This window comes from Neofelis nebulosa, chromosome 10, assembly GCF_028018385.1.
Source record: "Neofelis nebulosa isolate mNeoNeb1 chromosome 10, mNeoNeb1.pri, whole genome shotgun sequence".
In the NCBI taxonomy this organism is placed as follows: domain Eukaryota; kingdom Metazoa; phylum Chordata; class Mammalia; order Carnivora; family Felidae; genus Neofelis; species Neofelis nebulosa.
The window spans coordinates 1,415,503-1,442,503 of record NC_080791.1 but is presented as its reverse complement, the minus strand read 5'-3'; the positions used below and the strand labels follow the sequence as shown (position 1 = coordinate 1,442,503).

The window sequence follows — 27,001 nt, the reverse complement described above, 5'->3', positions numbered from 1 at the left end:
CGAGTCCCATGTCGGGCTCTGTGCTGACAGTTCGGAGCCTGGAGCCTACTTCAGATTCTGTGTGTCCCTCTCTCACTCTCTCTGCCCCTCCCCTGCTCATGCTCTGTCTCTCTCTCTCTCTCTCGCTCTCTCTCTCAAAACTGAATAAACATTAAAAAAAAAAAAAAATGGGGGCGCCTGGGTGGCGCAGTCGGTTAAGCGTCCGACTTCAGCCAGGTCATGATCTCGCGGTCCGTGAGTTCGAGCCCCGCGTCAGGCTCTGGGCTGATGGCTCGGAGCCTGGAGCCTGTTTCCAATTCTGTGTCTCCCTCTCTCTCTGCCCCTCCCCCGTTCATGCTATGTCTCTCTCTGTCCCAAAAATAAAAAAAAAAAAAATTAAAAACGTTGAAAAAAAAAATTAAAAAAAAAATAAAATAAATTAAAAAAAAAATTAAAAAAAATAAAAAAATGTAGGGGTACCTGGGTGGCTCAGTCAGTTAAATGCCCAACTTCTGCTCAGGTCATGATCTCACAGTTCGTGAGTTCGAACCCCATACCAGGCTCTATGCTGACAGCTCGGAGCCTGGAGCCTGCTTTGGATTCTGTGTCTCCCTCTCTCTCTCTCTGCCCCTCCCCCACTCGCACTCAGTCTCTGTCTCTCAAAAATAAACAAACGTTATAATAATGACTTATTATGTGCCAGGCTCTCTAACAGGCACTAGGAGTAAAATACTGAGCAAAAAGAGACATGGATTCCACCTTCCATGAACACTATTATCTGGTGGGGAAAATCAGTATTAGTCAAACATACAATTAAGCATTAATAAGTACACATAGGGCTCCTGGGTGGCGCAGTCGGTTAAGCGTCCGACTTCAGCCAGGTCACGATCTCGCGGTCCGTGAGTTCGAGCCCCGCGTCAGGCTCTGGGCTGATGGCTCGGAGCCTGGAGCCTGTTTCCGATTCTGTGTCTCCCTCTCTCTCTGCCCCTCCCCCGTTCATGCTCTGTCTCTCTCTGTCCCAAAAATAAATAAAAAACGTTGAAAAAAAAATTTTTAAAAATTAAAAAAATTAAAAAAAATAAGTACACATAAAGAAGTAATGAAAATACTCAGCAAGGAAACCTAATGTGGACTCAAAGATCAGGGAAGGCTTCCCCGAGTTAGCAAGATTAAAATGGACAGATAAGGGGCGCCTGGGTGGCTCAGTCAGTTGAGCGTCCGACTTCAGCTCAGGTCACAATCTCACGGTCTGTGAGTTCAAGCCCCGTGTGAGGCTCTGTGCTGACAGCCTGGAGCCTGGAGCCCCGAGTCTGCTTTGGATTCTGTGTCTCCCTCTCTCTCTGACCCTCCCCTGTTCATGCTCCATCTGTCTCTGTCTCAAAAATAAAGAAACATTAAAAAAATTTTTTAAAAACAATAAAATAAAATGGACAGATAAAAGATAAAGATTATTAATAAGGAAGTAGCCAGAAGAAAGGATCAACATATTATAAAATATTCCTGACAGGTACCTGATTTGGTATGATTTCATAATTGGCTTCCTCGAAGACATGCTGTAACGCAGACCTGAGCTCATCATATTCTACTTCTTTAAAGTCGATCCCAGGAAATACATCTTTAATCAGTGCATCAAACCGTGTGCAATCAGCAAATGTAAACTTTGACATTGTATTAAGCCTCAATGCTTGTACCACAATATGACTTTCATCAACTAGAGAAAAAGTTTCATTTTAAAGTGGTTAGTTACTGACTTCAGAAAGTTTCAGTGACTGTAAAACAGTCGTTGAGAACCGTGATATGCATTATTAGTTACAACATAGATGTGCAAGAACCTAGAAACAGTTAAAGCCACATGCTACCACAGGAACTGGCATGCCCACCTTACTTACTGTCTTGTCTGCTGAGAAATAAAGATCCCTAGGTACAGCTCGGGACTCTCTTCCGCAGAATTTGAGTCCCAGCATTGCCAGACTTTAATCAATAATAAAAATCACGATCACTTATATTTGTATAAAACTTTACCATTTGTATGTGATCCTTATAATAACTGCATCAAGTAAGGGGGTATTGCCATTTTTACTCTGATTTCATATATGAGAATAACGAATCTCTAAGGGATCAAGCAATATACCTGCGAAGGCACAGCAGTATTAGAGCTGGGATTCACACCCAGACCAATGCATTCCAGACTCAGGTGCCTCCAAATATACCAGAACTGCCCCCCCCTGCCCCAGAGATATTAAGTCCTGAGACTAACAACTAACAAACTGAGCAATAATTTTTTTTTTTTTTTTTTGGGACAGAGAGAGGCAGAGCATGAACGGGGGAGGGGCAGAGAGAGAGGGAGACACAGAATCGGAAACAGGCTCCAGGCTCCGAGCCATCAGCCCAGAGCCTGACGCGGGGCTCGAACTCACGGACCGCGAGATCGTGACCTGGCTGAAGTCGGACGCTTAACCGACTGCGCCACCCAGGCACCCCAGAGCAATAATTTTTAATGAGCCTTACTCAGAACTGTTCACAAATCCATCCCTTAAACAAATACAAATGCTAATATCATTGTTAGATTCTTATTTTTTCAAGGATAATAATTAGCTGCAGATTGATAACACATATCTATGAAGGCAAGAAACTATCTTTTAGTCCGATATTTCTCCAAAATTGCTTAATATTCCCATATTTAAGTGTAGGCAAAGAGGCATGGCCATACTGGAGTTTAAGCACGGAACTCGTTAATAAGCCATTTTGATTACTACAGGTATGGTTTCAACATTTCTTAACAATCAGCAGAGACAGACAAGAGAAAAACAGTAATTTAAGCAACTCACCAAATGACTATCTTCCCTGGCAAATGCCAACCCAATAATAAAGCTAAAGCAACTTCCTTTTCTAATATGTAGACTTTGATCATTTTAAGTCCAAATAGATAATTTCACATGGTCCCTTTTTCTATGTTGTCTTATTTTCAGTGTTTTAACTTAGTTTTACTGGCATCTGAAGAGCTGAATATTCAGCCTTTCATGAAAGCACACATCCATGGGTGAGGGGGAATAATTTATTTTATGTAAATGGGAAAAAAAGGTGGTAAAGTATAATAAAATATCATGAGTTCAAACTGATGCAAATAGATGATTTAATAAATACATAAATAGGGAAGAGACAAATCTTACTTACAGAAGAGTTTCAAATAATATTCTCAAATACTCCTTGCACTAAAGGATCAAGTTTAGTCCTTGCCACCCCACTTAGAAGGTGAGCCACACTCAGTAACCAGCTTCTAAAGAGTACGGGAGGGAAAGTGGGAAACGGTAACTGTACAGTTACTATCACACTGGAGAAACCTGGCAAATACCACCACAATACTCAATGAAGGTGAACATCACCAATGACGGCATGTGGTCATTGTGTACCCACTGATAGGATGTGATGTGATGTGACAGGCCCTTCACTCTCTGCTCTTCCTTCCAAATGTGGACAACCAGGTCCAATCATGAGAAAAACATCACAAAAAAACCCAGACTGAGGAAGACTCTACATGACATGTGACCAGTACTCTTAAAGAATGCAAGGGTCATGGAAACAAAACACAAGGGGAAACGGTCACAGGGCCGAGGAGACTAAGGAGACATGATGACTAAATGCACCCTAGATCCGATCCTCAAACACAAAGAGGACATTAATGATTAAACGGGTGAAATCCACATCAAGTCTGGATGTTAGTTAATATTAATACACGAGCCTCAGTTTCCAAGTATAGACAAATGTACCACAGTAAATAAGACGAAACAATGGGATGCTACCTTTGCAACTTCACTGTAAAATTATTTTAAGGCTAAAAGGGTTTTTTTTTTTTTTGGTAATCTTAAGATTTTTTAAAGGGCAATTTTGTTTGGTATACTGTCTCTTTGAAAGAGAAAATCATCCCAGAGCCCCTGGTTGGCTCAGTTGATTGAGCGTCCAATTCTTGGTTTCAGCTCAAGTTATGATCTCACATTTTGTGAGTTCGAGCCCTGTGTCGGGCTCTGTGCTGACAGCATGGAGCCTGCTTAGGATTCTCTCTCTCCCTCTCTCTCTGCCTCTTCCCTGCTCACACACACTCTCACTCTCAAATAATAAACTCGAAAAAAGAAAAAAAAGAAAAAAAGAAAATCCTTATGTGTTTCTATGGTTTCTGTTCTCATTTTCAGACCAGTGAAATTCTCAGGCTCTGCTCCAGACCTACAGAATCAGGAAGCTGGGAGTAAGGGTCCAACACCAGTGTTTTAACAAGCTTCTAGGTGATTCTACCACACATCAAAGGCAGAGAAGTGGACTAGATGATTCTTCTATATATCACAACTATTAAGTATCTAATGCACATTTAAAAGTTAAGGACACTGGGTAAGAACTAGAGAAAACGTGAATGAAGTATGGACTTTGCTGAAAAAATAACCTATCAGTATCGGTCCACTAGTTGCAATAAAGGTAGCACACTAACGTAAGATGTTAACAACAGGAGAAATGGGGCCAGGTTTTCAAAACCATCTTTACTGTATTTATAGCTTTTCCATAAATCTAAAACTATCCCAAATTAAAGTTTATTTTAAAAACTAAGATCGCATCTGAATCGCAGACCTTACCTTTGTGTTTCCCGCCAGCTCTCTGCAGCTGTCTAAGAAGGCCCCCGCTTCCTCGAAGAACCGTCTTCAAGGCTCTCAGACCCCAGTCGTAATGCTGCTGAGGCGTCAAAAGTTCCCTTAAAGAGATATGGAAATCACAAAGCACTGACAGCCAGAAATTACTTTTTCATTGTATTTGAAGAGGTAACCACTGACACATAGAAATGGGTACTGATACTCCATTAATCTATATAAAGGACCCATCACAGAAAACGATCACTCCAGAAAAGTGTTGAAGACGGATGACTCCCAAGGATCAGGACAACCATGTCATGACCTGGCCAATCACCTTCATGAAGACACTAAATGACAAGTGCCTATCACCTTTACTCCTAAACTCTCTACTCCAGCCCTGTGGCCCTCGGTTTCTGGCACTCCAGTTCTCTCGTAAGTAACGTGAACAGACTGTTAGGATGCCCAGAGAAGCCAGAAGCCCACCGCTATTACTAGAATACGACACGAGAAAAACTGGAGGACTCCCTCCAAAGGACAGGTTTTAAGGAGTCTGCTGATTTGTTCAATTAGCATCATTTAGATGGAGCGTCCCAGTGAAGATATTTTTGCAGAAAGGAAGTCAGATCAAATTGATAGCATTGAAGGAACAAGTAGTTTTCAGTGAGATGTGTCCTTATTCAAACTAAAATCTTCCCTATTGACACCTTAAGTGCAATACAATCGCCAGTATGAAAATCACTGACAAACGTGAAAAATGGTCATAATCAATCATCGGAACCAAAAATTATAAAAATATTTAACACAGGAAAACTCACCTAGATAGATTGAAGATAGCTACCAGTTTTCTGCCCAGGACTTTGGCCTCTTTGAAGCCCTCCGAATAGAGAATGACCTCAGCGATAAGCTCGTTGTCTGGGCGGGACATGGCAACCGGCCTGAAAAGCTGTTTAAGATTATCAGGCAGCTTCTGTCTTCCTCCGTAACCTTTTCCAGCAGGATTCATGGTGATAAAAATCCCAGAATTTGAATTGATTTCCACCTGAAATATTAATTTACAATATGGGCACCAAGTATCTGTAACTATAAATATAAAATACACTGCCAACAGAATTTTATTGTGCATACTTCGACACACAGATCTTAGAACTCGGCAAAAGGTAAACGCTAATGAGCTAAGGATCTCCCTGCTCGACATACAATAACCGCCTTAGGAACAACGGCATTTGCGGAGGCCCTTTATAATCAGTTCTGTGAGGCCGGAATTTCGGAGGTGGTGACTCGCTTGCCCATCTGCTCCTGTCTGTGTTTACCACAAGCCTCCTTGTATCGGGAGACAACACAACTCTGACCTAAAGTAAGTAACGGTTTCTGTCCTCCTGCAGCTTACGGTCTACGAGCAATCACGGTATGATCGAGGCTGTGGCCGGGCAGGGCAGGGCAGCGTATCATGAGAGCACCTAGCAGGAACGTTTTCCACAGCACACTTAAAGCGAAATCAGAGTGTAGACAGTGAATGGGCAATTAGGTAGAAACACCTGGAGTAAGAAAATCTGGCCATAAAGGAGACAAAAGAGCAAGAGCAATGAATGGACAGGTAAGTGAGGGGAAGGTCTGCTTGTGTGTTCATTACATCAAATATTATAGTATTATTACACGACATACATTATTAAAGAGGACAAGATGCAATGGTGTTAAAGGCCAGTGACGAGCGGGCAGAGGAGGGAGGGCTAAGTCCTCAATACAGAGGACACAGGGACACGGCCCCGGCAAGTGGGCAGGTTAGTGTGGACCGGGAACAAGGACAACCCTTTCTTTGTAAGAGCAGGAGAGGAGAAAACACACTCAGCGTGGAAGAAAGTCAACTGTGACGGCACAAAGGTAGAAACGTAATAGCTTCTCGTTTCCTCATGGAGAGTTGAAGCAACACGTGAATAAGCTGTTACTAAATGAGAACCGCTCTTCCTTCCTTGCCCTGCCCTGAGAGACCTGTGCTGTGAAGACACTATGTGGTTCAGCGGGTAACTTCACAGCTAACTTCCAGTGTTGTCAGCGCTACACTTCCATACACAGATGCTCACACTCTCCTGACTTGAGTGTGGATCTCCTCTGGGGAAAAGTGAGGAACAGAAAAACAGCTAAGTGCTTACTGTTCTAAGATGCATACAGAATAGTAATTAAAGGGGCACCTGGGTGGCTCAGTCGGTTAAGTGTCCGACTTCGGCTCAAGTCACGATCTCATAGTTCATGGGTTCGAGCCTGCATCGGACTCTGTGCTGACAGCTCAGAACCTGGAACCTGCTTCAGATTCTGTGTCTCCCTCTCTCACTCTCTGCCCCTCTCCCACTTATGGTCTCTATCAAAAATAAATGAACATTTAAAAAAAATCTTTAAAAAAAAAAGACTAGTGATTAAAAACATGCGCTTCCAAATTAGACCCGAGTTCAATTCGCAGCCCCACTGCTTACTCCCGACTCACCAAGCTCTGCTTCCCCAACCATAAAGAAGAAAAGCACAACAGTACCCATGTGGAAGAGTTACCAGGTTGAAGTGAGAGCATACACAGGAGCACGAGGGTGCCAGCCCAGGGTAAGTGCCCAGTAAACGCTAGCAGCATTCCCACAAACACGCAGCACTCGAAGTCTGAGGTGCGACCAAAATAGGGTGAGAAACCTGGGATGATTCATGGGCAAAAAGGTTTAACAAACAAGTCAGAAGCAGGGATGCCAGGAGAGATAAAGACAGAGCGTTTGCCTGAGTGTGAGTAATGCGCAGTCTCACAGAATACTTCAACTCTTTCAATTCCCAACACGTGCTATACCTCCTTGCCAAGCAGCTCGCACACGGTTCTGTGGTTCTTCAGGGCATCCTGGATGGTCTGGATTTGCATGGACACTGCCGACAGCACAGACTCCTCCAGTCTATTGAACTCATCAAAACAACCCCAGGCCCCACACTTCACCAAACCAACAAAAATCCGTCCCATTGACTTCACATCGATGCCCTAAAAAATTACAACAAAAATTACATCCGTTAAAAACTAACGAAGATCTCTAAAAATAACTGAATACTTGGTCACTTAGTGAGCAGGTCATCATTTCACTAATCTCTCTCTCTTCTTCGCACAGGTTCAATAGCTACACTTTCCGAGGGGGTTTCAAAGAATAAACAAAGGAACTCATGTACAAGTGTTCTGCGAAGGACACAGAACTAAATAGATACAGGATTCTTAGCTATTATGTTAAAATAGAAATCCTACACAAAATGTTCTAAAAACAGTAATTTCAAAATTAGTTTACTTTTTTCTCTTTTCTGTTCACTCTTTTCCTTCCTATAATAAGCATTTCTGCACCCTCAAATCTTCATTCTGTATTTAAAATTATTTGCAATAGTTCTCTCTAGAAAAGTTCGGACTCTACATTATCTGCAGCCTTTCTCCATGTTGCTTTTCAAACAAAACAAATTCTGTTTTCAAGCTACCCAAAAGCAAAGTGATCTCAAGATAGAGTATTTCATATGTAAGGACATGAAAACTAACCCAGACTCATAACTAACACACTACTATCTAGTTTGCGAATGATTTCCTCTACCTCATCACAATTAAAAACTAAGACTTGTCTCCCGAGAAGTCCGCCCAGGGCCTTCACCGACTCGGTCTTCCCCGTGCCCGCCGGCCCATACGGGTTCCCGCCCAGGCCCATCTTCATGGCCTGCGTCAGCGTCAGGTAGCACTTGTCCGTCAGCGGCGTGTAGACCAGCTTGGGAGCATTGCCCTACACGAGGGAGAGGGAAAGGGTGAATGCTCACGCTGTACTCAACGTCCCACACGTGTCCTTGTGGCACTAGCTAAAAAGCTGTTAACAGAGAAAAATACCCGAAATACTTTTTTAAGGAAAGAAACTTTTTAAAAGCGCACAGCGGTAAAAACTAAACTTAATTAATCTCAGGCATGTGGTTTATGCCTTCCTCAATTAACATACAGTTAGGTTTTCCAAACATTCTCTCCGGTTCTTGATAATGGTACAGACATACTGCTAAGGCGAAAAAATCCAAAACTATATGATACGATAATCATCCTATTTTGTATTTTAAAATTCGTGTAAATTATTTCCCTGAATCTTATTATCTTTTTAAGTCAGAACAACTTTGGAACTCCAACATTATTATTTTGAAAAATGCCTCGTGAAATTACTAATTTTATCCCATCAAAGAGGTCTCAAAATTTCTCCTAAGTCTTCGGGAAAATAGAACCAATCCCAGTTGCTGTTTATAGGGCTTTTCTTCAATGGTGGTAGACACAGACATGGTCTCCAAATACATTCCCTTCTTGAAGGAGCCAGCTGGCAACTCTCCTGACGTGCACTTATTAACCCAACTGTCAGATATATTCCGAAGACTGACTCGTGATGGGAAATGCAGAGAGGATGCAGCGGGGTGTTTTGAGAACAGATTCCATGAGCTAGGTTGTCTGTCTGTTTGGAAATTCTCCTATGGCACAGACTGAAAACACTCGGCAAGTGAGACGGTGCTAACCACGGCCTCGCGTGGGGCCCGGCCAGGCTCCTTCCCTGGGATCGGTCTTCCACCCTTCCCAGATTGAAGGGAGAGCCCGGCTTCTGTCACAATGCAGTACAACCCTGCCACTATTTTAGATTTTCTGCCAATATTTCTCCAACATAACGTCTTCTTAGTTATGATGAAACAGAAAAAAACAGTCACAGACAAATATATTCTTCAAAATTAGGACTAAAATAAAATTCTTTCATACAACAGCAAATTTCCGTTAAAATAAATAATTTTTAATTGAAAAAAATGAAACACTTTTGCCACGAGTCATACCTGGTACTCATAAGTGTACTGAAGTTCACAATCCACCATTTGAATATAACAAGTATGATCACTTTTCATATAAAATCTGACTTGTTTTTTCCAGGCCCAGTCTTCAGTTGTATGAACCTGAACTTGGTTTAAATGCTTTACCACATCAATGTTATGAATGATATCAAGAATCAGTGCTTTAAGTTTAAGCTCCAGAATGCCAGACTCTGTATACAAAGTAAAATGTTTGGAGAAAATGTTAGCCTGAGATTTCTGTACTCAGTACGTACATACACAGAGCTTCAAAATGAATCTAAATGTTAATTTCATGATACAAATGAATGACACAATAATGTAACAAATTAAACCGATGTCAAATCCACCAGTCAGAAATAAGAATTCTCCTGCGAAGAATAGGACATCAAATTCAGTGAGAGTGGGCTGCGGTCCCTTACACCAGAAGCAAGCACACCCCATCCGGCTTTTCCCTGTGAACACAAGTATAAGACATGCACAATGGGCACTCAGCTGCTACTTCAGAGTCTGAAAAGCAAAGAGTATCAGGCCAACTGGGGAAGATCAGAATTAGACGTGTCACCAAACCAGTGGCGGATTTACCCTTTTCTTTTGATCTCTCTGGTCTCCCCAGGCCTGGGCCAACGCAGCCAGAAACCCGGACTGGCGCAGTCAGGCAGACTCCCGGGGAGGGCCCGGGGCTCAGGCGTGAGGAACAGACAAGGAATCTGTTGGGGGCTATAGCACTAGCCCCAGAGACCGAGGGGCTAAAACCCTGAGGGAAGGGAACCTTCCTCTGAAATCACAGAACCTGGGATCCCTGGAGACTAGGACAAACCCCACGTGCTCTCCTCCTCTCTCTTCTGCCACCAACTGCCCCAGGACACAGACACAGTCACAGAAAGTGAGCAGGTCGGGGCACAGGAAACCCCAGCTTTCTGGCCAGGAGAACAGAAAAGGAGCCCAAGAAAACCACCAAGTACTATGAAGAGCATGAAGATGGAGGAATGGGAAAATGACCCTGGAAACTTGTTTAGGATTGCTGGGCTCACCCCCAAGCAACGCAGATGGCACCCTAACCATCAAAGCAGGCACTCAGAACTGGCCGCTAGATGGCGCACACGTGAAGCCCATCTCAACAGTGCTGCAAAGACTTCATTTTTGAAGTACAGTTGATTTATGGTGTTGTGACCGATTCAGGAGCACAGCATAGTGATCTGACATCTTACACATGACTCAGAGACTCTGGAAACAGAACTGGCATCAGAACCACAAACCACAGAAGGCTGGCTGGCACATGGGGCCCGAACCCAACATCTACTGCTAACAGAAAATATCAACACTATCTCAAGGACTGACAAGACCCAGACGCTCATAACACAATGTTGAAAACGTCCAGGGTATCATCCCACATCATTCAACATGCAAAGAATAGGGGCGCCTGGGGTGCTCACTCGGTTGTCTCCAACTTTGGTTCAGGTCATGATCTCATGGTTCATGGGCTGGAGCCCCGCGTTGGGCTCTGTGCTGACAGCTCAGAGCCTGGAGCCTGCTTTGGAATCTGTGTCTCCCTCTCTTTCTGTCCCTTCCCTACTCAATCTCTGTCTCTGTCTCAAAAATAAACATAAAAAAAGTTAAAAAAAAAAAAATGCAAAGAACCAAAACAATCCTGATTCACTTACGACAGCAGAGATGAAATAAAAACATTCTCCAATGAAGGAAAATCTGTAGGAAAGAAATCACAGCCCGCAATCCTGCTCTAAAAGAAATGCTGAAGGATGTCGTTCAAAGAGAAGGAAAACGGTACCCGAAGGAAGCTTGGAGCATCAGGACGGAGGCAGAGCGACAGAAGTGGTGAGCACCCAGTTAAGTACAACAGACTGTGCTTCCCGGTCCTTAAAGATACACTCCATGTTTACAGGCAACAATGTAACTCCCAGGTTTCAGAGTATGCAGATGTAATAAATGAAACAATTACCACACAACTAGAAGAGGAGGAGGAAATTAGTACATGGTAAGGTTTCTACACTCGTTTTAATGAATCACCAATTCTAAGTACAATATTAAAGCATGTACATTGTAATTCCTAAACTAACCTCTGAAACAGATGGCTGAGAGTCAGAAACACGACAGATAAGATAAAGTAACAAAAAAAGTTCCAGTAACCCAAAAGGAGGCAAAAAAATGGAACATTGTTCATACCAGTGCCCCCTGGATCCTCCGAACTCGTATCGATGCTAGTATAGTGCTCTAACTTAGTCACCAGCTGGGTTTCGATCTGATGAAGACTATGGTCTTGGATAGCATTTTCCACATCTTCAGTGAACTTAATCTGCTCTGCCAAACACAGTATCTAATGGATCAAGAGAAAAAATATTTTACAAGGTAAATTTACCTAGAAATATTTCATAAATGTAAGGGAAGACACTTTTCTGGATTTGCACTCGCGTGCAAGGTCTATGGGCATGTGTCACTGGCATCTCAAACCGCACGGGACCGCACGGCCGCAGGGAAGCACCGTGTGCTGCCACCAAGCCCACCACCGACCCACCTCCCACGACCCTCCCACACACCTGGGTTCCGTCCTAAGACCCACCAAGCTCATGCAACCCAAGACATCTGCCCTTTCTTCTCTGCACTCTCCCCTTTATAAATGGCTTCAAGGATGCAAGGATACCAGCGTATGATGCGTTCCATCTAGTAAAATGGTAATATTCTAGCGTTCCAAAATAATCTCAGTATACTACTGAAGTCTCGAATTTCCAAATTCTAACTTTTTAAATTAATTTATTAATTAATTTATTCATTTTGAGAGAAAGAAACCAAGAGAGAATCCCAAGCAGGCTCTACACTGTCAGCACAGAGCCTGACGCAGGGCTTGAACTCACGAACTACGAGATTATGACCCGAGCCTAAATCGAGAGTTGGACGTTTGACCGACTGAGCCACCCAGGAGTCCCTCAAAATTTTATCTTAAATTAAGTTGTTGTAATCTTTCATTCTAACACCCATAAATAGAAACTAGGTGTGGATTAAGACAGAACCTTTATATCTACATAAAACATGAAATGGTAACACTAGTTGAAAGGCTTTCTGGAACAGTAGCAATCTAACACGGCTACTGATAAAGCAATTATACATTTAAACGCTAACCTTTGAAAAGTTAGAGTCAAATTCTTTGATACAGTTTTTTTTTTTTAATTTTTTTTTTAACATTTATTTTTGAGACAGAGAGAGACAGAGCATGAATGGGGGAGGGGCAGAGAGAGAGGGAGACACAGAATCGGAAGCAGGCTCCAGGCTCTGAGCCATCGGCCCAGAGCCCGACGCGGGGCTCGAACTCACGGAGTGTGAGATCGTGACCTGAGCTGAAGTTGGACGCTTAACTGACTGAGCCACCCAGGCGCCCCAGATTTTTTTTTTTTTTTTTTTTTTAATGTTTATTTTTGAGAGAGACAGAGTGCGAACAGGGGAGGGGAAGAGAAAGAGCGACACACGGAATCCAAAGCAGACTCCAGGCTCTGAGCTGCTCTGAGCTGTCAGCACAGAGCCCGGCACAGGGCCGAACCCACAAACCACAAGATCGTGACCTGAGCTGAAGTCGGACGCCCAGCTGACTGAGCCACCCAGGCGCCCCTTGATACAGTTCCTAAATGAACACAGAAACTAAAGACATGAAACATCATCACATAAAAACACTAGACCTGCTGACCAAATACTATGGAAGAGTGTTTTTCTGGCACATACTTTTCAGTACCCAGATGAATATCATATGTCATCAAATTTAGTCACCTCAGTATACATTTTATGACTTAACACAGCAGGCTAAGCTGTGTGTTACTGGTATTCACATATCATCAAACACTGTATAAATATCATTGTATATGCAGCATTAAAAATCATTCTTTAAAGGAAGAGTAATTCTGTCTGGGGCAAAATCAACCCCCCCCCCCCCCCCCCCCGATTTGTAGGACAAACTCATTAGCGTCTTTCATCAGGCGTAAGGAGAAACATTTAAGAAGATCCAAATCCACTTCTGGAGAAAAGACTTTGCTTTGAATTTCCATATGAAAATGTTCACTTGCCACCCCCAAACTAGTACTCATACACAGGACCCTCCTTTCAGACACCATCACTGAATTTCCGTATTATAAGCGCACGTCAATTATCTCAACTTTTAGCAGCCTGCTATGCAATTTCCATAGGACGCTACAAAAAGGGAGACAAGACACAGCCCAGGCTAATCCTGCAGTCATGCTACCATCAGCATATGTGCACAGGCGCTCACGCTATTAATTGCCCAAAATGTAACCATCACTGACAGTATTTTGCCAACATTGTACAATTTAACCTTCAAAACAAGTTGGCAATGTTCCTATCATCATACCCTCTTAACGCGTGCCTAGAAGAATCAGAGTATGCTGACAAAAGCAGTTTTTGAACCAAGGTCTGTGAGATTCTTTCCACTCTGCATGCTGTCTCCTTCCCAGAGCAGAAAGTTCCTTGTCTACATTACCTGAGGTCCTTACAAAAATGCCTTTACAGAAGTGAATGAAGAGTATGTAACATGGGAATGCAAAATGGTGCAGCCACTCTGGAAAACAGTGTGGAGGTGCCTCAAAAAACTAAAAATAGAACTACCCTGTGACCCAGCGATTGCGCTACTAGGCATTTATCTACAGGATACAGGTGTGCTCTTTCAAAGGGACACGTGCACCCCCATGTTTATAGCAGCACTATCGACAATAGCCAAAGTATGGAAAGAGCCCAAATGTCCATCGATGCGTGAATGGATAAAAATGTGGTATATACACAATGGAGTATTACTCGGCAACCAAAAAAAATGAAATCTTGCCATTTGCAACTACATGGATGGAACTGGAGGGTATCACGCTAAGCAAAATCAGTCAGTCAGAAAAGACAAATATCATAGGACTTCACTCATATGAGGACTTTAAGAGACAAAACAGATGAACATAAGGGAAGGGAAGCAAAAATAATATAAAAACAGGGAGGGGGACAAAACATGAAAGACTCTTAAATATGGAGAACAAACAGAGGTTACTGGAGGGATTATGGGGGGGGGGGGGGGGGGGATGGGCTAAATAAGTAAGAGGCATTAAGGAATCTACCCCTGAAATCATTGTTGCACTATATGCTAACTAACTTGGACGTAAATTAAAACAATAAATTAAATTTAAAAAAGAAGAGCTCAAAGAGAATAAATAAAAGAGTACCTAACAGCCTGCATCACGTACATGAACCCAGGTGCACCATTCAATCGCCTACATAAATGCTCTTGAGACAAATTTTTTTAAGCATTAACTGCTAAGACACTAGAATACTTAGTTTGTGTTGAAAATGAACTATTCCTACTGGTACTTGTCCATGTTTGCACGGAGATAATGAACTATTCACAGTGTCCACCGTCCACACTGTCACCTGGCCGCTCGAGAGCCCTGAGGTCAGCTGCGGGCTCTGATTGTACAGCCCGGTTTCCTCTGCCCGTCTCTCCCGTGCATCTCCTCACACGAGGGTCATTCTCCCAGTCCATCGCTATGCAATCCTTACTTCTGTGGAGTCGTTCACCTTTTGTCTTTTAGCCTAAGTTCACTTAAATCCTACCTGGAAGTCGACAGGAACAGGGAGCATTTTCAGTAGTAACACAGCAGCTTACCTTTGACTTTGCAACGGCATTATTATTCGTTGCTGATTACTCTTAATTTTCTCTAAGAGCTTAACGAGAATTTTTAAAACATATTTTAGTTTGACTCAAAAGGCTAGAAAGCACCAAAGAATGAAAGATAAAATGGCTAAGAATCTACAATGTTCCAAGATTCCTATCTAAGGTCTCACGCTTTGAAAGAACCAACATGAAACTTGTGCCAAAGCTACCACATGCTTTAGCGTGGAAAGAAACCAACGCTGAGCAGGGTAGATTTTCCTGTGAGAGATCAGAGAACACCTCAAGGCCCGCCCTTCACAGGCCCCAAGAACTAAGTCCCGGGTGCCCTTCACTTGGAGGCTGAGCCCCAGCCAGCCAGGAAGCAAGCCCTGAACGGTGCAGGGCACTGAGCGCGGGTCTTAGCACTACGCTCGGGTGAGACCTGGAACACGTTTCACACGATGCAGATCCACGGCTGGTGTTTCAGGTGGGCGTTCCTGTGACCAGCGAGCGCGTGCACCCTGGCTCCCAGCTGCCGGCCGGCACTCTGGCTCAGGGCCCAGGCCGGATCTCTGACCTGCACCGACACCCCGCCAACCTCCTGCCAGCCCCATCTCCGGGATGATCCCGCGGGAGCAGCAGGGACAGTGTTGTGGGTTCCGGGCCTCTCCATCAACGACGGGCTAGTCTTCGGGGAACCAGAGCACTCCCACGTGACTGACCCCCCTCCCGCTTCATGCCCCACCGGCCCGTGCTGCTGGGCTCTCGGCATGCCTTCGGCGTGAAGGCATCTGAGTGACAGCAAGCTGACGGGGCTGGAAGAGAACGTGGCCGCCAAGCAGCTCATCCGGCACACCTCACAGCTGACGGAGCGAACACGCAGAAGCGAGGCAGCTGGTCGGTGCGAATCACCGGATGAAGAGCCGCCTGCCGTGTGACGCCCTGGCCTCCCTCTGCTCCAGACAGAGGCCGCTTACCTGTGAGGGGAACAAGGACGGGTCCACGGCACCTGGAGGACTGCGTGCAGCAGTGACACATTCCACCAACAACTGTTTCAAGGTCTGCTTCATTTCCAAGGCTAAACCATTTAACCAGGTCTGGAAACAGAATTACCAATGACAAACGCAGTCGTAAAACAAATACCTACCCTGTTGAGTGACCCTGTTCATTTATTTCAGGAAGCAGGATTACCATTTCTTACTGCCCCTCATACTCCCAAAATCGTCTTACAGGACACACTTATTTTATTAATGAAAGATTTAAATAATTGGAAGAAATCAATTTTTTCACTTCTGGGGATCATGGTTAAGCGTGAAAATCCATACAAGTGTAGTCAGCCACCATCACCAACTCTACAAATGACGGTACTACGAGCAACATAACCCCATGGTTTCATCATTCTAAGAAATCAAGCTAGATAGGCCAGTAAATCAGGGCCACAGTGACTGGCTAAGTGTCGGGGCTCAGGCTCTCCTGGTGAGCCCATGTTCAGAAGGCTGTGATGTAAACAGGAAATGCATCATTAGGGTGATGTCTATTACTCAGGGAGCTACGCTGCTCCTTTACACAAAACTAATTTTGTTTCCGAGTCAAAATAACACATTTTTTTCACTTGATTGTAGGTAAAATAATAAAAGGTAATGGAAGGTAACATAAAACGACTGATAAAAATAGCAGTGAATGTTTACTGATCACTTTAAGAAACTATATGTGCAATAAAAGGAGTACAAAATCTACAATGCTAAATAGCTCTAAGTTCTAGACTTAAAGTTCTAGACTTTTTTATCTTTAGAGTACTCTCCAGGGTACCAACAGCTCTGCTCATCACAGTCAGGGCTTCCAGACCCCACCATTCCTCTGCTGGCAAACCTGCTCTGGCCAGCGGCTCCCGCTGAAGCTCTTCCTCTCTCCATGCATCTGGTCCCAACAGAACAACAACAGGGGCGCCTGGGTGGCTCAGTCACTCAAGCATCCAACTCTTAATTTTAACTCAGGTCTTGATCTCGCAGCTCATGGGCTCGATCCCCATGTCAGGCTTTGTGCTGATGGCACAGAGCCCACTTGGGATTCTCTTTCCCTCTCTCTGTCCCTTCCCTGCTTGTGCTCTTTCTGTCATTCTCTTGAAATAAACACGAAGGAAGGAGGGAAGGAAGGAAGGAAGGGAGGGAGGGAGGGAGGGAGGGAGGGAGGGAGGAAGGGCAAACAACAGAAACACACCTCTTTACCAAGCACAAACATGGGAGCTACCTGGCAAGCATGTGCTTTCAATCACCTCATTTGTGTAATCGACATCCGATAAAATGCTGAGCCTTAACCAGGAACGGGCATGTCGCTGAACTATACGGCTAAGTGTGGGATAAGCCACGGGCCCCAACTGCAAGTTTGAAGATAATTGTGGAATGTGAAGATTACAGTTCAGTATGATGCAATCCACCACTGTCTGGCATTCGCTGCACACCAGTTAGACGTCCCAGTTTGCGTCCAGTGCTCCAGGACCAAGTAATCAACAGTCGTTCCATAAATGCATTAGTTTCAGGCTTACCTAAATCATCTTATAAAACAATCATCTCATACAACACATTTTGGGAGTGTGAGAGTCAAGAAGAAATTTTAATTCCACCTCTTGAAAAAACTCATCTTATATAAGTACCTGTTGAATACTAATGTTCCAAACACTATATGGTATAAAGCCATATTTTTAATTAAACAGGCTTTGCAACATATAGTAAGATGAGTATCTGATAGACAGGAAAGTTGTGATTCTAAGTCACACAGCTAGTAAACTGAGGAGCTCACATTAATAGACAGTCTTGTCAGCACACAGCCCGACATGAGGTTCGATCTCATGAACCGTGAGATCATGGCCTGAGCCAAGTCAAGAGTAGGGCACTTAACCAACTGAGCCACTCAGGTGCCCTGTTATTTTTTAAGACACAAGAGGAGTTTCCTAAATGGCCAAAGTTTACCCTACAAATTGACTACTTTATTTTTGATACAAAGTTCATACAGTTAATTCTTTTTATTTTCATAGTTGGAAAAGAATTACTTACCTCTACATTATTTGAAATTAAAACTTTATTTTTAAAAGGTACAACTTCTCCCTCTAAAGATTTCATTGCAGTTATATGTTTTGATTCTTCATCAAAGCACACGCTGTTAATACCTATAATATAAAAGAACACTTGAAATGCACAAAGATTAAAGATATCATTATTAAACAAGACACATCATTACCACAGAATGCGTAATATACACCTCATAATATGCATTACATATGACAATTATATTAATTCCCCTATACAACAGAAGGACTTCTCCTAACCAAAAATTGACAACAACCCAAATGCCCCCAAATGCCCGCCAGCCAGTGAACGAACAGCTGACACACTCCAACATTGGAAAACTACTCCACGATGAAAAGGAACAAAACGTACCTGCAGGGACCTCCCAACCATTCTAATGAGCACAACAGGCCAGACACAAACAGGTGCGTAAGAACACACACTGGGCGCATGTGGGCTCAGTCGGTTAAGCATCTGACTCTTGGTTTCAGCCGAGGCCATGATCTCACGGTTTGTGAGTTCGAGCCCCACATAGGGCCCCACGCTGACAGTGCAGAACCTGCTTGGGATTCTCTCTCCCTCTCTGTCTGCCCCTCCCCAACTCACATGTATGTGTGCTCTCTCAAAATAAATAAATGAACATTAAAAAAAGAAAAGAACATATACTGCTAACTCCACTAACATGATACAAGAGACAAAAGAAAGAGGGAGGGCAAACAGGACTTCCCTCCCCCAGATTTGTACACTTTATTTTACAGTATACAACAAAAGCTTAAATACATTACCCAATTTTGATCTTAGGAAAAACCCTCTAAGTTATTCTTTCCAATTTAAAACAGGAAACAAGGGGCACCTTGGGGGCTCAGTCGGTTGAGCGTCTGACTTCAGCTCAGGTCATGATCTCACGGTTCGTGGGTTTGAGCCCCACGTCAGGCTCTGTGCTGGCAGCTCGGAGCCTGGAGCCTGCTTCGGATTCTGTGTCTCCCTCTCTCTCTGACCCTCCTCCACTCACGCTCTGTCTCTCTCTCTCTCTCAAAAATTAATAAACATTTTAAAAAAATGACAGTAAGAGACGACACTGAGAGAGTGGAGGCAGAGTTTGGATGCAAGCCTGCTGATGCCAAGAGCTCTCTCCCAGCCTCCCACAGCCCAAATCACAGCTGAGATAAAGGACCTGAAAGCTTCACACATACACTGGTGAGTAAATGTTTCTGTGAAGCACCAGAAACTCAATACATTAGGTTTTCACAGCTCTGCCCTCCCTGGGGCAACTTCTCTGCTCTGCGCTTGCAGCATGAAAGTGGCTCTGGACCACGACGGGCATGGTCGTGTTCGAACGAAACTCTACTTTCAACTATCCGGTTGTGAGGGTGCCTGGGGGGCTCAGTCGGTTGGGCGTCCGACTTCGGCTCAGGTGATGATCTCATGGTGCATGGGTTCGAGCCTCACGTCAGGCTCTCTGTGGTCAGGGTAGAGCTTGAAGCCTGCTTCAGATCCTCTGCCCCCCACTCGAAAAGTAAGTAAACGTTACAAATAATAATAAAATAAAATAATAAAATAAAATAAATCAGGCTGTGAGCCGGATTTGGCCTGTGGGCCTGTAGTTCACTGATACCTAATCAGAAGTGAAGATCACGATGAAAGTTTTTTCTTGTTATTTTGAAAAATACAGCTCTCTTCCCACAAATGGAATGCTTTGAGAAAATAATCATTATTTCTTTGGCAGGCTGTTCAGTATTCAATAACCCGCCTACAGTGACAACACTGCTGGAGCCCAGGGTCCCGTCACCGTACCCTGTCGCCGGGTAACCTCACCGAGTCCCACAGCTTAACCACTACCAGCGCACAGTGGACCCCCGACTGTCCACCCCCGTCCCAGACCTCTCTGCTCTCAGGAACTGCCTTCTGGGTGCCTCCACCTGGACGTCAGGCAGGAAACCTTCAGCTCGACAATGAAGAGGCATGTTTCCCATCACTCCCAGGCCTCCGCACAGCCAATTCCTTCTTCCCTCACACCTTTCTTCCAGCTAAGACCGACGTCTTCTTCAGATCCACCCTTAGATGTCAGCCTTGAGACGCCACAGACGTGAGCGACGGGTCCCACAGACGAGCCACGACAGCACATACCTGTCAGCCGCAGCCAGGGCCATCGACTGGCCAACTCACGAGTCTGCCTGTCCCATCAAGATATAAATCCCTCCTGAGGGCAGGACAGGCATTTTATTCAGTAGCCTCGTCACAGCCTAACATTATGCCTGGAAGGTACGTGAAACGCAGGACCTGTTGAAGGAGTGTTGGCTCTTACCGGCGAACAGCTTTCTGAGGTGAGACTGAATCACTGACGGGCTAGTAGACTGGCCCAGGATCTCCAACAGGTCATCGTCACCGATGAAATAAAACCTTGGAAACGTTGAGCGTTTTTCCTGATAACAACAAAAAGAACAGCCTTATCTTTTCAAATAACTAATAAAGTACTTTACAACTTGTTACATAAATATTTTTAAAGAACATGCCTCTAAAAATTCATTCAATGATTTCTGACATCTTTGAAGTTGATCGAGTATGGTTAGCAGCGAATTTCTGATTCCTGCGTGAGTCGTTAATGTTGTGACTCTATTGTCTTTCTTGATGTCACTCATTATCGATCTACAGAAGAAAAAAAAGTTATTTTTACCTCCATTTTAACAGTTTTTGACTGAAAGAGAAATATTAACACATTTATTTTTTATCTACTTAAAATAAAATAGAGGTAACGCTACTATAAAAGCAAAACATCACTGTGTTTCTTCTAAGAAATAATGGCAAAAATTAGTAAAGTCCCATTACCATTTTTTAATTATTTTTTCTCCTGTAAGGAAGCTCTACGTCCAACATGGGGCTCGAACTCATGACCCGGAGATCAAGAGTTGCATGCTCCACTGAATGAGCCCACCAGGTGCCCTCCATTACCATTCTTAACCTCCCATGTTGCAAATTCGCTTATTTCATTCATTCTCTAAACAAATATTTAGCCCTATCTCATAAAGATAATGGTCCAGTGAGAAAGATATTAAATAATTTTCTCGAACTATTTAAATAAAATATTGATATATACTAATGAGGAAAAGTACAAAGTATTTTAAAGCAGCTAATGGGGCAATCCGTAATCCACAGCTTCTGTGAGAAAGTGATTGAGGCTGAGCCTGCATGGTGAATAGAAAGAAGACATCAGTGAGCAGGAGGGGAGCACCTTCTGGCAAAGATCCTGGGAAGGGCTCGAAATGTTCGAGCAAGTCAAGGCTGGCGTCCCCAAAGCAAACAGAATGCACAAGAGAAGGCTGCGGAAATGGACAAGGAGAGGCTATGCTCTATCCTCAGAACAGGTTTACTAAAGAATTCAAGCAAACAGGCCACAACAAGTCACCAGCACAAGACCACTCTGGCGGTCACACACGAGGCTCACTGCTGAGGATGAGCACAAACCCAAGTGAGGCCATGGACCCAGGGAGTGACGACAGAAGTAGCTCAGAATAAAGGCAAACCAGGAGAGACATAAAGACATAAAGTAGGTCAGAATCAACAAATGAAGTGACCTACTGGATTTGGAGGTACAGGGGGAGGTCAAATACCCCTATGATTCCACTCTGAGCAGTCAGTTATCGAGAAAGAGACAGGGAAGAGGACCTGAGCTAAAGGGATAAGCTTGTGAACCTGCTTTTGGCACACTGAGGATGTCCACACCACTGGGGCTCAGGAGAGAAGGAGGGCTCAACAGGTGGACAAGGACGGAAGAGGGGATGAGACCGCCCATGGAGCATGACACAGTGACAGGAGACCCGGCACCAAAATCCCGCGGAGTGTCCACAGCTGGATGTTCAGAGAGGCCTGAGGACTAGAAACTAGAAGAGGACCCAGACAGACGGCAAGAAAACCACCTGCAGTACCCCAGAAGCCAAGGGAAAAAACTCTCCAACAAGAAATGCTCAATGCTTTTAAATACTAGTCAGAGATGAAGTAAAATGAGGCGTGAAAAATGCCCATCAAATTTACAACAGGAGAGTAATGTGTTACTTTTGGCAACAATAGCTACATATTAGTACTATTATGATTCCTCTCCTACTGTAGTAACATTACTGTTAGTATCAGGTCACGTAGTAAAGACAGGTCAGATCAACACGGTTCAAGAAGCAAATGGCTGAATGAGAGAAAACAGCCCTTACAAGGATCCAAAAGAGAAAAAGGTTGAAGACACAGGTGACACTCATAACGTAAAAGTAATCGGTTCGTGTTAAGCACCTCCCAACACGAATAAAAAGCTGCTGTGTGTGTCTCTGCCCCACGTGGCCGTGCTCACCTAAAATCTTCATCAACCCTGCTGAAGCGTGTCTGCTCTTTCGGCAATGCTCCACGGCCAAATATGGGCTCCAAATACACCCACTTCCTCTGAATATGGTTTAAATTCTGCAGGTATTCATCTAATTCTGCAAGTTTTCTTTCCCAAATGGACACCTTATCTTCAAATCCCTTATAATAAGGAGAATCCTTTAAGGACTGAAGAAGACATCTATTATCTCCAACTTGATTTACGATGTCTTTCCAGTCTTTAATCAGCTTGATAGTTCGACTCTGGCTGTCTTCATAATCAATCAATGTAAATACCGCTCCAACTCCCCAAAGATCAAGTTCACGTAAAGCTTCTCTGATCGTAACTTCACCTTGTGCCCGACTGTTTAAATCCTATTTAACATAAAATATTCATATTTATTATTTCCACATTAATTTTATAAATAAACCATACAATACTTATTTTTTAACACAATATATTTTTATTTGGCTTTTCACAATAAAGGAAAAAATAAGTGAATATATTTTACATGTTATCCAAGAGAATTAATCACTAGCTAATGTATCAGGAGATATCAGATACAAAGTATCCAATCTCACATAGTCAAAGTATGATATTAAAGATCTGCCATAAGCTTTTTACTTCTAAAAAAGAAAGAAAAATCAAGAATCCATTGCAAAACACAAAAACAGGCTTATTTAAAATTTTGCAGCCCTCAACAATGATACTGTAACTTAAATTTAACTTCTGAGGCAGCTGAAGTGGTTAGTAACCATCTTCTACAGCAACTGTACTTTATGATCTCACAATTACCTAACAGGCTCCAGGGTTCTGAACAAACACAAAGGTGAACATATTGAATAGGAAAAAAACAATGTGACATCAAGAGTCCTTTTATTTTTACATCAAACGGGCAGATCACAACACACAGAGTCTGCCACTTAAGACGGCCGAAGGCGGTACCATTTGTCCTTGTACCACAGACCTTTCCTAAACCTGATTTGCAAACTGGTTCTTGGTTTAGCTCTCTGGATTTTGCTATCTCTTAGTTTGTATTTATAATATACCCCATGATCTTAAATGTATTTTATATAAAATGATTTGTATTTGTTTGCCTTTCGATTAAAACTGACTCCCTTCTTTTTTTCAAAAAACACATTTTTTTTCATGTTTATTTTTGAGAGAGACATGGCACGAGTGGGGGAGGGGCAGAGAGAGGGAGACACAGAATCTGAAGCAGCTTCAGGCTCTGAGCCATCAGCACAGAGCCCAATGTGGGGCTCAAACCCACGAACTGTGAGATCATGACCTAAGCCAAAGTCGGACGCTCACCCGACTGAGCCACCCAGGCGCCCCAAAGCTGACTCCCTTCTTAAACCAAGATTATTTTTTTTATTTCATATTGTCTTCTTTCTCTCAAGGAAGGGGTTTACACTGCTTCTATACTCTTATACAGATTCAGATGTATTACTAAAGAAAGAATAATGGACTAGCGGAACATTGTCACTATATTAAGAGAAAAAAATTTTTGCTGTTTTTTTTTTTACATAAAACACAAAGCAAAACCATCTGTTAACAAAGGTCATATTCATGAGATATTTATACAAGTGATTCTTACTTTAAGGTCTGAAGCTTTGGCAACAATCGTATCAGCTACTCTGAGCAGGTCACCAAACATTAATTTCTCCAGGCTAGTCCCCCGAGGAAGGCCAAGCAGACGAAAAAGGTCAAGCCAGTGATCTGGAGAAAGACACTCCCCTCTCACGTATTTCAAGATAGGAATTACGGTCTGTTAAAAGAGAAAAAGACACATGTACACACAAGAATATATGTCAAAATGCAAACTGTTATTTCCTTTAATGATTAGTTATAAAATTTTAATTACTCTATTATCTTATTTAACAAACTCGAAATCAAATTCTCAAACAGAATTGTGTAGGATTTTTTATTAAACACTACTGTGGATACATGCAAACTTCCTGTTGTAGCTTGACAGATTTGAAGACATGACCTAAAATGTTTCTATCTTTATTATTTTAGCAAATAACCTATATCCTAAATATGGTAAATGACTCAGATCCTAAACTGCTCTAAGAGGTATAAACACTCCAATTTTTAACTTTAACCATAAATTTCTTAGTTCTAACTTTTCAAAAGAGTAGCAGAAAGATCAATAATTTCTATGGTTTACTCCATACCTCCTATTTTGTTCATGTAATGGAGTCACTGAAAATCAGAAACTAAAAGTACAGCTCACTCAGCTGCATAAAAGACACGTGAAAGGTGCAAACCTCATTCTAAAATAGTAAAGTAAAACTATCTTACTTTGTATTTGTCAACTTCTGATTGTAATTTCACCGTCATAACCGAATGTTCTTCAACTTTTCTTAATCTGTCATGCCAATTCATCAAAAATTCTTCAAACAGATATGTCTTAGTCCTGTAAGAGACCAGGAATACACCTCAAAATGTACCTCCCAAAAAACACTACCAAATTATAAGAATCTAAATAGTGTTTATGAATCAAACCGAAAAGTAATCCAATCTTCATTGGCCATTTCCTCAAGCCTCTGCTGAAACTCTTCATAAAGGGCCCAAATTTGTGCACAGCTCTCAATGTCCTTGGAGATGCTATCTGCCAAAGACAAGCTGGGCTCTTCTAGGCCAAAATGACGGCAATCATCACTATGGAAACAAAGAGTGAAATATCATTAGATTTTAAAAAACTGTCAAATGTCACTAAGTTTATTTAACTGCATTCCCTGTGTGTGTGTGTGCGTGTGTGTGTGTGCATATTTGATAGTGAAGGTAGACAGTGGGGGACTGCATAAGAATTTTACTTTAACTACTTAAGTATAACCTCTTTTAAATTCATAAATATGTATTTCTCCAAAGAAGTCAAAGTGGAATTGATAACATCTGTATTTTATGTCCGTCATACGTCATAAATGATAATAATGTAAAGATTCAGAATGACATATATCATGGACTGATAAAATATAGCATTAATATTAATACCCAAGGGTGAGATTCTAGAATATAAGATACCCTTCATCTAATTGGTACTAAACCCTTCACTCACCCATGAAGACCACTATCTTATGGAAGCATTTACCTAAGAGACGACACCTAAAACACTGCTTACTTAACCTTAATACTTGTAACATAAAGCAACAGATTTTTTCCTTGGAAACCTCATATTATTGTTATAGGTTCATTTTTCTTCTCAGGGTCTCTGAAAGCAATTTTCCATTAATTTTATAGGCCTCATTTTTAAATACAATGAAATCACAGAAAACAAGTATTCCAACTCCCAGTGTAACTTCTAAGTAAACTTAATTTTCTGTTCTGTTTCTTTTTTTTTTAATTTTTTTTTTTTTATGTTTATTTTTGAGACAGAGAGAGACAGAGCATGAACGAGGGAGGGTCAGAGAGAGGGAGACACAGAATCTGAAACCGGCTCCAGGCTCTGAGCGGTCAGCACAGAGCCTGACGCAGGGCTTGAACTCACGGACCGCGAGATCATGACCTGAGCCGAAGTCGGACGCTCAACCGACAGAGCCACCCAGGCGCCCCTTTCTGTTCTGTTTCTAAGCCTAACCAGAAATTTGCTTCCTTTAACGTCCTTATAGACTCCACCCACAACTCCTAAGAAAGTAGTAGCATGAGCACTTAGAATTATCATTTTTAAAACTTCAGAAGTTTATATAGAAAAACATTAAGACAAACAGATACAAGAAAGCCTCTGGCCTAATACAGAGAAATATAAATCAAAATGTCTACTATCCATTTTAAAGAAAAAACATACACCAGCTTTTTCCTTATGACTTCAAGATCATCAAATTCAATCTTTTTCTCTTTTATTGACTTGGCGCTTTTATCAAGAGTACTTTGTGGGCCAGTTTCAATAATATCGTCACCAGGCTTTAGTTGGTCCCAACGAGCTTTAAATTTTTCCAATTCTTGGTAATAGATCTGAAGACGCGACTGAACGTTCCCTTTCATCACTTCGATCTATGAGCCAAAAGAGTTTGTGTAATTCAGTTTATAGTAAAATCTCACTTTATTTTCACATTTTATTTCTAACACTTTCTAGGTAGAGGTGAAAAACCACCAAAACAAATTTTTCAGAAGATTTTCAATTACTGACTTCAAGTACAATAAAATTTTGATGTCAAAAACATAGAATCAGACTATAAATATTCAGTAACGAGAGATATACTGCCTGCATCATCATTAAAAACTCATTCGTGTCAGGGGCACCTGGGTGGCTCAGTTGGTTGAGCGTCCAACTTCGACTCAGGTCATGATCCCACAGTCCGTGAGTTCGAGCCCCCCATCGGGCTCTGTGCTGATAGCTTGGAGCCTGGAGCCTGCTTCAGATTTGGTCTCCTTCTCTCTCTGCCCCTTCCCATGCTCTCTCTCTCTCACTCTCTCTCACTCTCTCACTCCAAAAATAAGTAAAACATTAAAAAAAAAAACTCATTCATGTCATCAGCAGCATCCACCACAACTATCAGCAAAGTTG

The 27,001-nt window shown here is 42.6% G+C and overlaps 1 protein-coding gene across 8 annotated transcripts in view; it reads right to left on the bottom strand.

Annotated features, from left to right (window-relative positions):
- Positions 1-27,001, bottom strand: part of DYNC2H1 (dynein cytoplasmic 2 heavy chain 1) — a 339,313-nt gene that overhangs the window by 273,319 nt on the left and 38,993 nt on the right. For 7 of the 8 annotated variants that reach the window (XM_058686526.1, XM_058686519.1, XM_058686520.1 and 4 more), the window contains exons 22-37: positions 26,282-26,487; positions 25,003-25,158; positions 24,799-24,913; positions 24,092-24,262; positions 22,483-22,865; positions 20,663-20,795; positions 20,455-20,572; positions 18,138-18,250; positions 16,065-16,184; positions 11,625-11,775; positions 9,429-9,634; positions 8,180-8,362; positions 7,411-7,593; positions 5,408-5,631; positions 4,599-4,714; positions 1,491-1,690 (exon numbers count right to left, since the gene is read on the bottom strand). In XM_058686526.1, the coding sequence (XP_058542509.1) occupies positions 1,491-1,690; positions 4,599-4,714; positions 5,408-5,631; positions 7,411-7,593; positions 8,180-8,362; positions 9,429-9,634; positions 11,625-11,775; positions 16,065-16,184; positions 18,138-18,250; positions 20,455-20,572; positions 20,663-20,795; positions 22,483-22,865; positions 24,092-24,262; positions 24,799-24,913; positions 25,003-25,158; positions 26,282-26,487 (2,778 nt within the window). The remainder of the gene's footprint in view (positions 1-1,490; positions 1,691-4,598; positions 4,715-5,407; positions 5,632-7,410; positions 7,594-8,179; positions 8,363-9,428; positions 9,635-11,624; positions 11,776-16,064; positions 16,185-18,137; positions 18,251-20,454; positions 20,573-20,662; positions 20,796-22,482; positions 22,866-24,091; positions 24,263-24,798; positions 24,914-25,002; positions 25,159-26,281; positions 26,488-27,001) is intronic. The other variant, XM_058686525.1, reaches the window with a different exon arrangement.